At 43.4% G+C, this 17,218-nt stretch overlaps 1 protein-coding gene across 3 annotated transcripts in view; it reads right to left on the reverse strand.

The window, feature by feature from the left end:
• Nucleotides 1-6,053: 6,053 nt before the first annotated feature.
• MYO5C (myosin VC) overlaps nt 6,054-17,218 on the reverse strand; it is an 88,256-nt gene continuing 77,091 nt past the window's right edge. For all 3 annotated transcript variants that reach the window (XM_045529482.1, XM_045529475.1, XM_045529466.1), the window contains exons 37-41: nt 16,347-16,497; nt 15,419-15,701; nt 9,186-9,360; nt 8,612-8,692; nt 6,054-7,422 (exon numbers count right to left, since the gene is read on the reverse strand). In XM_045529482.1, coding sequence (XP_045385438.1) covers nt 7,270-7,422; nt 8,612-8,692; nt 9,186-9,360; nt 15,419-15,701; nt 16,347-16,497 — 843 coding nt within the window. In that variant the 3' untranslated portion in view covers nt 6,054-7,269. The remainder of the gene's footprint in view (nt 7,423-8,611; nt 8,693-9,185; nt 9,361-15,418; nt 15,702-16,346; nt 16,498-17,218) is intronic.

Here is a 17,218-nt window from a genome sequence, read left to right on the forward strand (position 1 = left end):
AGAGAGAAAGCGGCAGACAATAGGTTTTCTGAACTTAGCACGTTTTACCGGTTGTTTTGGCAGCTTGTGGACACAGGGTTGATCTTTGCAGCACAATGTCAATTCTGTGGGGTTTCACAGTGGAAAACACTGCTGTAATGGATGCTATAATTTGAAACTTTTAAAAACATTCCTCCCCTCAGGGAGGACTTTTGGAATAAAGACAAAAGTCAGCAAATGGTGACAAAGCCACGAGGCCGTGTAAGTGTGGCGTTGGTTCCCTGCGAGGCAGGCACCCGCTCATTAAACATTTGACAGCCAAAGACCCAGGGTCCTGCCTGTTCACGCGGAAGTCAGCAGACAGGCCCAGGCCACTGGCGGAGGTGCCCGTGAGGAAGCAAAGCCATCCCGCGGTTAGAGGCACAGGCTCACCGCCCGCCTGGTACCTGGCTCTACTGAGGCTGGTTACTTGACCTCTCTGAAGCTTTGTTTTGCTAATCTATGAAATGGAGATATTAAAATCTACACTTCTGGGGTTGTCAGGGGAATTATAAGAGACAGTACAGAAAGCGTTTAGCTCAAGGTCAGAAATACAGCGAGTGTGTGCCACCAAAGTCATGCTGCCCTGAGTGGCAGCAATGGTGGAGCCCCTGCTGCCTCGAGAAGGAGGGGTGGCGGGAGATGCCAAGGAAAGAGCAAGAGGAACCCATGGCGACAGCTCAGGCAAGACACCAGGAAGCCCTGGATGAAAGCAATGTAGTGGGATGGACTTGGGTCATGCTTAGGAAGGAGAAAGAGCAGGAGTTAGCCTTGGCAACATGTGGGGACAAGGACAGGGAGACATCTATGATATGGCCAAGGTTTCTGTTTGGGAGACTGAGGGTTGTGGTGCCATTGTTGGAGATGGAGGACAGAGAGGTAAAGGGGGAAGGAAGCAGCCACCTTATTCCTGTTAATTTTTCATTTATTTGTTTTTAGAGACCAAGTGTCACTCTGTCACCCAGGCTGGCGTGCAGTGGTACGATCATAGCTCACTATAGCCCTGAACTTCTGGGCTCAAGCAATCCTCCTGCCTCAGGACTACAGGCAAGTGCCATCACACCTGGCTAATCTTTCTATTTTTTTGTAGAGACGAGGTCTTGTTATGTTGCTCAGGCTGGTCTCAAACTCCTGGCCTCAAGCGATCCTCTCTCCTCGGCCTCCCAAAGTGCTGGGATTACAGACACGAGTCACCATGCCCAGCCAGCCATGTCAATTTGATGGTATTCCAAAGAGTGAGCCACATTAAGATTCTAAAAATGACCCCCGCTCCCCACAGCATAAAGGTATTTCAGGTCTGAACATTTCAACAGAGCTGAATTTGAGAGGGATGTGTTTGGGGGGAGGTGACAGTGGGGACATTTATCAGGGAGAATGTCTGCCATGCACAGGTCACCATGGGGCTGGAGAGAGTATGGGCAGGAGCTCATGAGTTGGGCTGAACTCCTAGTGCAAAGGGGCAGCTGGCACAGCTCTTGAGAACTTTAGGCACAAAGGAGTAGAGGACAGTCCCTTAGGGACAACAGCTCACAAGGGAACCAGCTACTGACCGCCACGGAGTGCTCAGCCCTAGTCTCTCACAACCACTCTGGGAGGGAGGCAGGACATTGGTGTTATACCTCTGGAATCACAGGGGGATGAAACAAGTTCAAGGTCAGTGATGGAGCTTGAGTCTGTATGGAATGTGACTCTACAGCCCTTACTGTGGAGCTAGCACTGTCAAGCTGCTTGGTTTTGTTACAGAGGATGAGTTAAAGAATGCAAAAGGACCTGCCCACCAGACCCTGGCCCATGGTGGGGGCTTGGTAACTGTTGTCCCCACTCTCCAACCCTGCAAAAGCAGCCAGTATCAAGGTCAGGCTGAGGACTCCAAGTAATAGCATTAGTGAGCCATGGGTTTTTAAACAGGGGAACGACATCATTCAAGTGGATTATTCCAGCATTTGTGCTTCCAGAAATAGGTCAGAGAGAGAAGGGACAGCAGGAAGATGAACTAGGTTAAGAGACTGTTATCATATTCTGGAGAAGAGGAAATGCACTCTGGCCCGGGTAGCAGCCACAGGAATGGAAGGCGAGAGGAACCAAGGGAGCCAGTGGAGGAGGAATGGAAGGATGGCTGGGAGTTGTGGGAGATAAAGAAAAACAGAAGTACAAAAAATTGCCAATATTCCAAATCTAGATAGAGACAGATTTTCTTCTGAGACTGAACTTTGTTTTTTCAAATTATAAAAGCTGCTTATAATGTTCATTAGAAATAATTGGAAAGACTTGAAGAAGGAAAAGTAATCACCTATATGCCCTACACCAACAAAGAACTGTCCTGTTAGCACTTTATGTTTTCTTCTAGTATCTTCATAAGTACATACGCGTGTACCTTTTACAAAACTGGAGTTACGTGCCATATATGATTTTGAACTTGAGTTTTTTGCTTAACAGCATTTTCATCTTCGCACGTCCTTGCATATTCTTGGAAAACACCATTTTTAAATGGAGATAATTTTTAAGCCATATCAGCCTTAAATCATATCACATAGCTAGCATTTTAGACCTGGTTGGTTAAACATGGGTAAGCTACAAATTAAATTTAAAGTATTTTTAAACTACAAATGTTATACATGTTTATTATAGAAAGTTTGGAAAAATAAAAAAGGTATAAAGAAGATAATCACCTATAATCCCACTACCCAGAGAGACTCCTTTTTACATTTTCCTCTATGCAATCATAGATTTTTAAGATAGTTGGGGTCATACTGTTTATGTATATTGTTTATATTTCTATATCTTGATGTTTTTCATTCAGTATGTATATCATGAGCTAAATTTTAGTACATTCTGTTGTACTTATTGTCAATAATTATTTTTAGGGTAAGGAAATTTTTCACAGAGCAAATGCTCTAATGAGCATTTTGACAAGAAAGACAAAAATGCCCCTATTTTAACAAGTTTTGACATGAAGTTGCTCTATAATAGGAGTTCATAGAACTTCTCAAACCTTTCCCTAATAATCTTATGCCAAGCACAACATTTCTTTCATGTCTGTTTTACCTAACTATATGGCTTAAAAATTACCAAGGAAACACATATTTATTTTAAAAAGAATCAATACCAAAGATTAGAAAGTGGAAAGTGAACATCCCCCATCACAGGCCCTGCATTCCCACTCCACTTGTTTAGTTGTTCATTCTTCTAGACTTTTCTGCTACAAACACATAGATACAGCTTTGCTAATTATGCAAATAGCAGATAAAAGAGTTATGAAAATTGCTTTTTTTAATCTAACTTATTCTTTTAAAACCTGTAGATCTACCTTTTTTGGTAATAGCTTCAGCATTATTCTATACTATGGCGTATGATAATTTATTAAACCAATCTCCTGTGGTTGCATAGATAGAGTATATCCAGTGTTTACTTTTAAAATAATGCTTTATTAACTCAATTAAAAGTCAGCAAAATACCCCTCATCCATTTCTGGTGGGAATGTGCAATGGGGTAGCCATTTTCCAACGGTGAAGCATGGAAAATGGCTTGGCAGTGACTCAAAAGTTAAGTATAGAGTTGCTACCACATGGCCCAGCAATCCTACTTCTAGGTATATACCTGGGAAAATTGAAGATGTATATTCACATAAAAACTTTCTATACAAATGTTTATAGCAGCATTATTAGCCAAAAGTGGAAAAACTTAAGCATTCACCAACTGATAAATGAATAAACAAAATGTTGACTATCCATGCAGTAGACTGCTATTTGGCAATAAAGAAAAATGAAGCTCTGATATATGCTATGACATGGACAAATCTTGGAAACACTATGCTATGAAAGAAGCCAGACACAAAAGGCCACATATTGTATGGTCTCATTTATGTGAAATGTCCAGGATAGGCAAATCCACAGAGACAGAAAGCAGATTAGTGGTTGCTGGGGGGAGTATAGAGGGGGGAAGGGGCAGTTGGGAGTGATTGCTTAATGGGTATGGGATTTCTTTTTCGGGGTGATGAAGACACTGGAGTTAGATAGTGGTGATGATTGCACATCCTTGTAAATAAACTAAAAACCACTGAAATATACATTTTAAAATGGTGAGTTTTCTGTTGTGAGTTTTATATCTCAATAAAAGGTATTTAAAAAATGGGCAAAAGACTTGAATAGTCAATTCACAAATGAGGATGTTCATATGGTCAATAAACATATAAAAAGGCACTCAACATCATTAGTCATCAAAGAAATACAAATTACAACCACAACGTGATACCACTACTTGCCCACCAGAGTACCTAAATGAAACAGACTGACAATACAAAGTGTGGGCAAGGATGTGGAGAACTTGAAATGTCTTTCCCTGCTGATGGGAGTATAAAGTGGCACAACCACTTTGGAAAACTGGTTGGTAGGACCTACTAAAGCTGAACATACATATATATTCTGTGACCTAGCAATTCTACTCCTGGATATATATATTCTTATTTCCTCAGGGAAAAAAGCATGAATAAAATATCACAGCAGCTGTGTTCATAATAGCCCTAAACTAGAAAAACACAGTGTTCACCCCCATTAGTAGACTAGATAAACTGTGATATGTTCATACAATAAAAAAGTACAGCCTGCTGATACAACAATGTGGATGTATCTCACAGACTTACTACACCTGTAAAACGCTCAGTGTCAATACCTCTTTCTATTCCATGAGCTGCACTCTGAGGCTTATTTTGTCATAGAAAGTATCACCTGGATCCACTTTTAAAACTGATTAAATGATTTTAAAGAAGTTCCATCTTTTTCCTGATGCCAATATTATTTTAAGAACACCTTTTTATTATTTCAAAATAAATTCATGTGAATTGTAGAAAAATTAGAGTATACGGTATACAAAATTAGAATAAAAACCCCTCACCTGTGCTGCCACCGCACAGAAAGCCCCCTGTCAACACCTTGGCATGTACACATCCGGACACTTTTCTGAGCATTTCAGAAAGCCAGAGTACTCTAATTAAATGTTAACACGCACATACCTTCCACAGAGTCAGCACTTGGAACCGATGAGCAGAAAGGCCAGGAGAAAGGCGAGAAGCTAGAGCCGCAGCAGGAAGGTGCGAAAGCACCTTGCACAGCTAATCTCCTTATCTGGGCGTCCCGGCTCACCCGGCCTTCCTCCCACCTGCAGTGCCATGCTCCCGGCTGGGGCACACGCTGCCTGTGCATCACTCACTCACCCCCTGACCCTTCTGCCATCCGCGCTGCCAGGCCCCCTCCTAACCCCGGTGGAGGCTGACTTTGGCGGGTTTGACCTCCGTGTCCACGCCCACTTGCTCAGCAGCCCTGACAGTCACCTGTGACTGCATGATACCGGCATCTCTCCATTTTGGCCAGCCTTCCCTCCTTTGGCTCTGTAGACCAGATAAAGACTGTGGGGTGGGCGCCTCCTTGTGCCTACTTGCCACATACACACTCCTTGGCCTCTGGGGGTCTCCTTGTCCCCAAGCAAGATCTACTAACCGCATGGTTGATGCGCCTCCCCAACCCCACCGACAACACACACACGCTCCCTGTCCCGGCCAAGAGGACTTTGCTCCTTGGGAACTCTCCCGTCTCACCAGCGGCAGGATGAGGCAGGGCTGGGTGGGATGTGGCACCCACCCTCTGAGCTCACAGGCCAACAGAGGGAACGGGTGACATTACTGGCTCAGAGCCCAGGGTAAGTGCTGTGAAACAGGTATGAACCCTGAGTTTTGGAAGCCAAAAAGGAAGCATGATCGCTCCTCCTGGGGTGAGGAAGGTCTAGAAAGGGCACTGAGGTCACAGCTGAGGATCAGAAATGCAGCCAATTCTCTGCCAAGCAGCCCCTCATGCTGACACAGTGTGGGAGCCCCTGGAGACAGGACATGCTTACTTCCTGCCTAAGCACTTTTCTATACTTTTAATGAGACATTATGAATCTATATAGATTCTAGCATCTTTCAGTAGGACCCTTATAGAAAGGCATAAAACTTGTATACTTAAGAGACATGTAATCTAGCAATTAAAAGAATCTGACCCCCCTCATTTGGTAATTTATTTTATTGATTCAAGTATTACAAAGTTCTACTTCTCATTTTTTCATATACAATGTATTGAAATGAGCTAAACTAAATCATATATAACATGAAAAGATATTATGTATTAGGAAGATGATGTGGCTTCATAATCATGTGTTATTCCCACTGCTAAGGTACACGTCTTTGTTTTAGTGACCGTTAGAAACAGAAAAGGCAGTTGGGATTCTCGGGGTGGTACAGAGAGGCCTTGGCTAGGGATGTTCATCCAGTGACATTTCATGCTCTGAAAGGAAGGGATGAGACAGTTTGGGGGGACAAGGAATAGCCACTTCCCAGAAAACCTGGGAAACACAGATTTCTCCAAAGGAGGAACTGACATAATTCTTCAGTTACTTTTATGAGAAAATTTAAAAATAAATACATTGGAATGCTGATTCGATAGAGAAGATCATTTAGGTTGCCTTTTTAAACTTAGTTTTTAAAAAAGTTTTTGTATAAGAGATACTAAACAGGAAAAATTGTGGCAAGTATGTTGGCAGATAAAATTTTAAGGAAATGTTCTTTCAGAGGAGAAGGTAAATGGCAAGGCAACTAAGCTTTAGTAATACATTAAATATATATGTATATAAAATACTTCGTATGATTCATTTCAGATTGAATATTCTCTTAAAAGTTAGAAGGATCTAAAATAAACATTTTTTATGCAGGGGCATTTTCAGTCAAAAGAGTTAATGTGCCCCACTCCCACAGTGGGCATAGGGCAAGGGGCTTTTTAGCAGGCCCCGGTGGCCAAATGGGATAATTTCCTGGAAGACTCAGCCCTGAAACCCACTGTGGCTTGATAAGTGTACCTGGGCTTCACATGAACCTTGGGGGCCACTGTGTCCCCATATCTCACTCTCTCCTGGTCACAAGATAGAATAGACCACGAGGCACCTGCAAGGAAATACGAGCCTTCCAAGTATCCCAATAAAATCCAGCTGCGATTCCAAAGCGAGATGTAGCCTTTCCAACCACAGCTGGTGTGTGTGAATTCTTAGGAAATTACAGCAGCGGCTCCGTCACCATGAACGAGAGATGATGTGGTCCATTTGGGAGAGCTCTATTTTCTTCCTTAAATCACATTTGCAAGCATTTCCAGTTCTAACTGATAAAGCACATCCCTCATATCTGGCCCTCACTCAGCTTCTGAGGGGAAAGTGCCCCGACTTGTTCTGCTGCTATAGTCTGCGGAGAAAGCCCAGCTTGAAGCTGCTGGGGAGCTCGATCATTTCCAGGGCATGTGGAGAGGGGGTGAAAGGAAACGTGACTTGAAAGAGATACTTGGTGTCCAGCATCAGCTGCGACGAGTCCTCCCGGCTATTTAGGAGAGCCTGAAATTAGAACCAGAGGAAAAATGAATGAGGAAACCAATACATCCTGCCTTGCTGCCACCTGAAAGTCAAGAGTAAGAGAAACACAGTAACTGTTATCTCCAGCGAAGAACTCCTTCCAAAATCACGTGAGACGGCACACAAGAGGGCCATTCCAAATGGTGAAATGGTCTATCCAGGGCTTCCAGATCAGCTCTCATGCATACGGACTGTTTCACCTCAGAAGTTCATTCCCGCAGGATGGACTGCCCATAAATCTATCTGTGTTCTATCTATTTTCATGGCATAATTCTAAGCTCAAACATGAGTAGATCTGAAGTTTTACATTTTCATTGAACCCATCTTTCTTCTTCATTCAGTGGTTTGTAAACTTTTTGGTCTCAGGACCCCTTTAAAACTCCTAAAAATTATTGAGGACCCAGAGAGCTTTTGTGCATGTGAGTATAACTATTGGTAGTCACCAGATTGGTAATTAAAACAATAATTGAAAATATTTAATTCATTAAAATAATAAACACATCTTAAACATCATTTTCCAAAACAAAGAAAATTTAGTGAGAAGTGGTACCGTTTCATATTTTCGTAAATCCCTTTAAAGTCTGACTTAATATAAGATTTACATATGTCATATCTCCTTCTGCATTCAATGTGTTGTGATCTGTTATTTTGGTTGAAGTATGTGAAGAAAACCCTGCCTCACACGGATATGTATTTAGAAAAAGGAAGACTTTGCGGAACCCCTGCAAGGGTCTCAAGGACTCCCGGGATCCTTGAACCAAACTCTGAGAACTGCTGCCCTAGTTCATTGGGGGAGAAACTTTAGGAATTATATAAAAAATTGTTATATAACAATGCTTTAAAATGACCACATAAGAAAAACAGTCTGTGTTTCCATTCAGCCTCTGCCCACTTGCACCGCACTCAGAGACTAATCACAAACAAGACAGGCTGAAGGAACAAGCATGTGAGTCACGGTTTTGGTGTTTTCCTTCCCTTCCCACTAAAATGGATTCTGAAAACTGGGGGAATTTGACAGGCAAAATTCCTGTTGCCTCTAAGCTGGGTGCCTTTCATTTGCACATTTGGTAAATGTATTTTAATCCTGGATTGCTACAATGTTAATTAAATATCAATCTCTTATACCAGACTTAGGAGGTCAAATTAAAAGGTACATCCTTAAGGCTCTCACCTGTACTTTGCGAACAAAGGATGGAGTCACTCTTTTCTCGAAGTCATCTATAGGTGTGTATGAATTCAGGATCTTGATGATCTACAAACATTACATGACATGGTGTCAGACCATGAAAAAGAATAACTCTGTTCATGAAATAACGGTTCTGGTGGTTTGGAAACCACTGGGAACCACAGGTGGTTCTTTTATCCTGTAATTTGGCTCAGGAACAGTGTATTAACTGTTTCCAAGAAGAGAGAAAACAAGGGGAGAAGAGTGCAGAAGGGAGCAAAGACAAATGGCAGAATTCGATGACAGTAAGAGGACCTCCCTTCCAGCCTCCCCGCCTCCACCTGTCTAGCCCCACACGTGCGCATCTGTGAGTTTAGCGGGCAGGGGATGTGTCATAGACATGTTTGGATTTTTAAGACCTATAGTGTTTAATAAATACTTATTAGATAAAAGGACAGGCCATATAAGTATGCTCCTCAGAGAACAGGGTCACCCACAGCTGGCTGAGCCAGGAAAGGCAATGCCAACTACAGAGATGTGTCAGGGAAGATGCAGGGAGACACTATGCAAGCCTGGTCACCTGCACGGCAGACAGCGAGGTGCAGCGTTCATAGATCTCCTGGGCATCGCTGTCTGTGGTCTTCTTGACCTGAAGCAACCAGGCTGCCTGAGAGAGGGGTTCCAAAGTTTCCTTGGCCAAGCTGTTCTGCAAGTTCTTATCTTTAAGCCATTCTTCTAAGTAGCTGATGTTGCACCTGGAGTGAAAGCCAGAGGAGCAGAGAACAAGTCAGGGAAAGGTGCCAGATCTACCAGTGTGTCCCGACAGGGGACCAGAGTTCACTGACTGCAGTCCAGCAGTTTCTCATCTGTAACACAAGGGGGTTGGACCAGATGATCAGTGATCGTTACCCATGGGTCTTTGGATCGTGGTGGTCTAGGGTGAGGGGATGCAGACCTTGGGGAAAATCTAAGCGAGGAACAGCGATTGTAGTAATTTACAAGGTACAGTTCTGAAAATCTTATTAACGGAAAAAAGCAGTGATATTTGAATAGAAGATTTACATAGGAATAAAAAATTGATTTTTTTTCCTGAATGGCAGAAATTTTTCAATTGTTAAAGACTGGCTTTCAGTTGACTGTGGTTTTTATTCTTGTTTCTGTAGCTAATACAACAGGTTTATGAGTTAAGAGGCATGGGCTAACCCACTGTGTGAGCCTGGGGAGTTAATCAACCTCTTTGGGAACAATTGGAGTGTTGAGAACTGTCATTCATTGCTAGTGGGAATGGAACATGGTACAGCTGCTGTGGAAGACAGTTTGGGAGTTTCTCAAAATTAAACACAGAATTACCATGTGACCCAGCAATTCCACTCCTAGGTATACACTCAAGAGAACTGAAAACATGTCCACACAAAATCTGGTACACAAATGCTCATAGCAGCATTACTCTTTTTCTTTCTTTCTTTCTTTTTTTTTGTTTTTGAGACAGAGTCTCACTCTGTTGCCCAGGCTAGAGTGCCGTGGCGTCAGCCTCGCTCACAGCAACCTCAAACTCCTGGGCTCAAGGAATCCTCCTGCCTCAGCCTCCCAAGTAGCTGGGACTACAAGTGTGCACCACCATGTCCTGCTAATTTTTTCTATATATATTTTTAGTTGTCTGGCTAATTTCTTTCTATTTTTTAGTAGAGATGGGGTCTCCCTCTTGCTCAGGCTGGAGCAGCATTACTCTTTTTTTTTTTTTTGAGACAGAGTTTCACTCTGTTGCCCTCAGTAGAGTGCCGTGGCATCAGCCTAGCTCACAGCAACCTCAAACTCCTCTGCTTAAGCAATCCTTCTGCCTCAGCCTCCCGAGTAGCTGGGACTACAGGCATGCGCCACCATGCCCGGTTAATTTTTTCTATATATATTTTTAGTTGGCCAGATAATTTGTTTCTATTTTTAGTAGAGACGGGGTCTCACTCTTGCTCAGGCTGGTCTCAAACTCCTGACCTCGAGCGATCCACCCGCCTCACCCTCCCAGAGTGCTAGGATTACAGGCGTGAGCCACTGCGCCCGGCCCAAGAGGTTTCTTTTAGGAAAGATGAAAGTGTTAAAAAATTACATTATGGTGATGGTTGGACAATGCTGTAAATTTACCCAAAAACCACTGAGCTTTAAATGGGTGAACTTTATGGTATGTAAATTACAAATCAATGAAGATGCTAAAAAAAAAATAAAAACAATTGAGTGTTGAACTAGGTGATCTCTAGGGTCAGTCCCAACTCTGAGCTTCCCAATGAGCAGCTCGCCATGTGGGTCTTCTCACTGGGTGTGACACGGGGACAGTAGTGCTGCGGTGATGCAGTGCACAGGGAGGCCCCGCGTGTGAGACGACTCCCTTGCCTTGGTTCTCCCCCTCCTCCTCTTCTGCATTGTCACTTTTGTCCCAATAGCTGGAGTTCTTATTACTTTTAGTTTTTATTACAATAGGTTTCTAATAGATCTCCCATCTTAGCCCTTCTAATCTACCCTATTTGATCCTAAATCTGAATTTTGAGCATGTTAATTCTCCCTCTCAAAAGTGCGTGGTGGAGTTCTGGGCCTTGGTGGGCTGGAGTAAGCACTCGCTCCACCCCGGTGCTCCCACTCCGTGCAGCTGTGCGCCCTGGATGGAACGCACCGGGCAGCTCTTTGAGGACTCTGAAAAGTAAATAGGAGCAAGTGTATTGGGGAAGATGACCAGAATCTGAAGGACTTCCAAGTTGAAAGTGAGTTTACTGGCTGTTTCCCTCTGCTATTCACTGGCCTGACCTCAACACGGCTTGAAACTCAGAAGCGAGCATCAACATTGACAAAGAGCTCTGGGAGCAGCCCGCTGGCTCTAGCTTGAGGAGCTGAAGAAGGGCCCCCTAATGCTCAGAGACACGGTGGAAACACCCTGCTTTCCCCCTCCTTTCTTCATTCTTTCCTGCTCAGGTCCCAAACAATCGCATGGTGGCAGCAGCGCTTCCAATGGGGGCCAGCGGGAGCCTGAGACTTGGAGAGAAAGAAAAGTTCCTTTCCAACCGGAGGATCAAGAGGACGGGTGAGCCCACTGCTTTAATTCTCTCTTTGTCCTCCTACCATTTGTCCCCAGGAGGGGACACTGCAGGAAGTGTATTGCAGAGCAAATTATATAAAGCCCCAGTTTTCTGGCTGAAGGACCAAAAAGGGACCAGAAAGTTCCAGGGATATTGTGCAAAGGGAGGAGCCTGAGAAAGCTTGGACAGTAGCTTCTTAAAGTTCTTTTTTTTTTTTTTTTTCTGAGACAGAGTCTCACTGTGTTGCCCAGGCTAGAGTGAGTGCCGTGGCGTCAGCCTAGCTCACAGCAACCTTAAACTCCTGGGCTTAAGCGATCCTACTGCCTCAGCCTCCCGAGTAGCTGGGACTACAGGCATGTGCCACCATGCCTGGCTAATTTTTTCTATATATATTTTTAGTTGGCCAGATAATTTCATTCTATTTTTAGTAGAGACGGGGTCTCACTCTTGCTCAGGCTGGTCTCAAACTCCTGAGCTCGAGCGATCCACCCGCCTCAGCCTCCCAGAGTGCTAGGATTACAGGCGTGAGACACTGTGCCTGGCTGCTTCTTAAAGTTCTTTATGAATTCCTGAGCTTATCCCTGAGTCCATGCATGGATCTGACTGTAAACAGCATATACAGACTTCGAGAACTGAACTCTGACCTAGACCACCACTCAAATTCCAGACTGGCCAGTGTATATCACGCATATGAGACAGAACTAAATAGCATCACAAAGCCTCTGAAAACTGAACCGATGTGGGGACCACAATACATAGAGGATGGTCAGAACTTGTAGCCTGAGCCCAAGTGGGTTGTTTACCTGAAAAAATATCAACAACTTCCATAGGATATAAAGATCTAGACTAGAGTCTCAGAATATAATATTAAAAATGTCTAGGATACAATTCAAAATTACTTGGCATATGAAGAAACAGAAAAATCTCAATTCACATTAAACAGGACAACAGATGTCAACACCAAGATGACACAAATATTGGAAATATCTGACAAAGACTTTAAAAGAAGTTATCATAAAAATGCTTCAAAAAGTAAACATAAATTCTCTTGCAATGAATGGAAAGATATTAATATAAAGTCTCAGAAAAGAAATAGAAGATATAAAGAGAAACCAAATGGAAATTTTAGAATTAAAAAATATACTAACAGAAATAAAAGTACTCACTGAATAGTCTCAGTAGCAGAATAGAGATAACAGAAGAGTCGCTGAACTTGAAGGGATTAATAGAGATTACCCAGTCTGAATAGCACAGAGGAAAAAAACTGAGAAAAATGAACAAAACTTTGGGGACCCACGGACAATACTGAGAGCACTAACACTTGCATCACAGAAGTTCTAGAAGTAGAAGAAAAAGTATGATGTAGACAAAATATTTGAAAAAATAGTGGCTGAAAATGCCCCAGATTCAGGAATGGAAGAGGGACAGCACTACAGATCCTGAAGAAATTAAAACGATAACAAGGAAATATGAACAGCTCTATGTGAATAAACTCAACAACTTAGATGATATGGACCAATTCTTGAAAATCACAAACTGCTAAAACTCACTTAAGATGAAATACATAACCTGGATAGTCCTACAACTATTAAAGAAATCGAATCATAGTTTAAACCTTCTGAAGGAAAAAAACCTGCATCGGCTGCCGCCGCTGAGGGACTAAGTATATTTTTTCACTCTGCCCTCTGTTCTCTTCCTAATTTTTCTAGGTTCCTGTCACTCCTGGCGTTCTCCGTCCACACCCTGCTTTCAGTTTCCCTTAGTTTCAGCCTGTGCTCATTCCTGTAATTCTTGATTTGTTGAAATCCCATCTGTTCTGTAAGACCCAAATCACTGCTTTTCCTACTCTCCCCAGAATCCCTCAGGCCAGACAGCAGCCTATTTATTTGGGCCGCATTATTCTAGTTCCTAACAGAACTGTCTCCACGGGACAATGGGCAAAGCAGCCACAGTGAAATTGGCTGTAAAAATGTTAGTGTGGCAATTATGAGATAGAGTTCCACGTGAGGCATTATTTTTGCAATTCGTGACTAGCAACGAGAAAGAATTAGGTACTAGGAAAATCTTTGTATCTCCCCAGGAGCTGCTCTGCCTCACCATGCCCAATGAAACAAAGAGCTCATCGTGTTTTGCTCTTTGTCCTGGCAGCCAGTTTTCAAGCTACTCCTGTCCATGATTTATATTTTTCTTTTCTTTGGTGCCAATTTTCTATTTGTGTTCATATTTTATTTTATCGCTCATGATTTCATTATAAAGCCGTCTCAAATCCTGCGTAGGCCTTGCTTATGGCAGGCACTTAATGAATATCTGAATGCATAAGCACATGCCTCCAACATGCACTTGCCACTCAGCGTGGCACTGGAAGGGCATTACTTCTCTGACGGCCACTTTCAACTGGTGAAAGGAACAAAGCACTGAGCAACTCTGGGGCAGACGTTTGCTTGTCCTCAGAGAAGTTGTTCTAAGGTCTAGAGTTCTGAGTCTCCCTCACGTCCCTACACCATCTTGGGGGACCCCCTGATGGAGTGAGAGTTGAGTTTAGCAAAGGCTGTGGTGGTACACATAGGTTCATGGCTTTACTTTAAATTGGGCTGAAACCTACCTCAGAGGGCTACAGGGCATCTGCTTGGAGCTAGTGAAATAAACAGAACTCTTTCCTTTCTCAGCGAAGAGAAAAAGATCTGCAAAGGCCAGCCCTTCTGAATACCCCTTCGTATCTGAAAACCATACTGTGGCATGGGAATTTGCCAGCCTGGTTTGTGGGAACATCCAACTCCAAGTTTTACTAATGCTAAAAAGGTTTAATGATGCTTCACATTTATTTCTTAGCTTAAGATACTTCCTTTGTCACCTTCTCTTACGTCATTACCATCATCGCCACCCCAGGTTCTCCTATCACAGACAGGTATCACATTCCTGTATGCATTATAAGAATCTTAAATATCTACCCCATATCATGTGTTTCCTAATCACCTGATCAGTGTTAGTTCAAATAATAGCTCAAGGTGCATGTTTCCTCAATTGACAGAGAGAGTTGACACCTCGAAACCGTGGATTACCTTGTCTTCGGGATAAACTCCAAATGCCTTAGCCTGGCATCCCAGTCTGGATCCAACCTACCTCTCTGCGTTGGTCCTGCTGCTCCCCAGACAAATCTCTTAATCCAGATGGAGCCTGAGCGGGGGTGCTCACTCGGTCCCACCGCTGTGCCTTTGCCCACGTCCCCTGCCTGTCTTCTCCCTTTCCTTAATCACTCAATGCACAACTCTCTGGCTTAGCCAACTTTTCCGTCTGCAATATCTCTCTTTTCTGAAGCATTTCTTGCACCGCTAGCTTGCGTCTTGAATTATGACTTAGCTGTTTTAAGCTTCTCAAAGGCAAGAATCATATCATTTTTCCTTTGTTTCCTGGGTTCTCTGCCTGCAGTACTAGTCACTGAGAAGGTGCTTATGCTGGGTGAGTGTATGATAACCATAGAGGGCTGGAATTTAAAATATACAGTTACTAGTTCTCAGTTAAAGCCACTAGGCCAGATCGTCAAGTTAGCGCGGTGTGGTGTGATGGGGGTAGGGTCTCGGCGCCAGGTGGCCAACACCTCTGGGGCACCATTAGTCACCCTGCACATCCCCACAGCAGCCGGGCCCCGGTGGGGCTCTGAGGCTGCCGCAGGGAGGGCCAGGCGTGTGTGGCCTCAGACTTAAAGAGTATTCCTTGCAACCAGCCTGTCCGGGTAGGCGGGGGTCCTGGGTTTTACCTTATCTGCATCCCTTTTCGGCAGGAGCACATGTCCTTGCGCAGGAAGAGGCTGTTCAGCATGACCGCCCCGATCAAGAAGAAGAGCTGCTTTACCGCCTGCCTCACGAGCTCGGGGTCCAGGCCGTTCTGGCACATGGTGCTGTAGAAGTAGCTCAGCTGCTGCAGCACGGAGGTCATCGTGTAGGCGTCCGTGTCGTCTATGCTGGACGACCGCTTCCGGAAGCCTGTGGGCTTCAGGCCAGAAATGCCCTGCAGACTCTCGTACTCCAGCATGCCTGGCACTACAGAGAAAAAGGGGACGTTTTCCACGGCCCTCACGTGTCTGTTTCAGGAGATGGGACAATTTTCTACAAGATTCAGGGGATGTAGCTGTGATAGGGAAAGCAAAAGAATCAAGGATTGGGAGCCCCAGGGTGTGTGTCGGGGGGTGGACAGCTGTTTAGAGCAGGGCAGTAGCTCCTCTTCTAGGTCTGAAGCAGCTTTTCTTTCAATTTCACAGGAAAGAGAGCTGGTTGGCATGATAACTCATGTTCTGGAACCATTTAAAACCTATGGCATTTACATTTCAGAAAATTAAGGAAAGTGTATAAGAATTTGAATGGGACTTTAGGATTTCAAAAATATTTGGCTAAGCCCCAAGAATAGCCACATAAGAAGTAGAAATACCACATAGATAGATGTTCCCCCCAACTTTTTTCCTTCAGGGTGAATCAATCTTACAGAAAAATAACTACCAATAGTGTACTATTATTTATGGAATCATTTTAAGCAAGCAAAGAATTAAAAGGTAGACATTTATGTAATTATATTTCCTTGGTTTTTTAAACTATGTTACTCATAGTTTAAAATCACACATTCCATACACCAAGTTTTAAAAAGTCTCAATGTTACTATAAATATTTTTTGGTCACCAATTCTCTTCTTACCTATTATTGGTTGGATATTATTTTCCATTATGACAATGAACTGATGATATATTCGTATAGCCACATCACTGAGAATCTGTCTGTATTCTGAAAGGTCAAAATTGTTCAAGCAGTTCTTATTCTGATGTGGACTATTATGCTTCATGAATTCCTAAAAGTAATTTTGAACATATAAATATTAGAATATAAACATATAGGAAATTAAAATAATATCATAATCAGCTTCTATTAATACTATCATTGTTTTACCTTAAACCTTAATGTCTGATTTATAATAAATGAGGTCTTGATGTTTGGGGAAACATTGCTTTCTATAAGAAAAAATAGCACTGATTTCCCGTACAATCTCAGTCATCATACTGCCACTGCACTGCCCACTCCCCTACAAACGTTGTCCCCGGAACCTATAGACTACGTGGAGAACCACTCCCACGGAAGCTCATAGAAAAATACTGCAGAGCACCCAAGGAAACAAACTGCTGTAAGAGATAAGTAGATGTAACAAATGAGATTCATAACCTTATAATTATAGGGTATAGACCCATCTGAAATATTTTACAATCCATGCTATGGACTGAATGTGTGTGCTCTCCTAAAACTCACATGTTGAAGCCCCAACTCTCCAGGGTGGCTGCATTTGGAGATGGCATCTCTAGGGAACTAATTGAGGTTACACGGGTCATAAGGGTGGGCCTCTGATCCAAAAGGATTAGTGTCCTCATAGGAAGAGACACCAGAGAGCGTTTGCCCACTCTCTCCCCCATCCTCCCTGCCCTTCCCTCGTACCCCTGCCCCTGGCACCCCTTGCACCAGGAAAGGTCCTGTGAGGACACAGGGAGAAGGCAGCTGTCAGCAAGCCAGGAGGAGAGCCC

Source organism: Lemur catta, chromosome 1, assembly GCF_020740605.2.
Source record: "Lemur catta isolate mLemCat1 chromosome 1, mLemCat1.pri, whole genome shotgun sequence".
NCBI lineage: Eukaryota > Metazoa > Chordata > Mammalia > Primates > Lemuridae > Lemur > Lemur catta.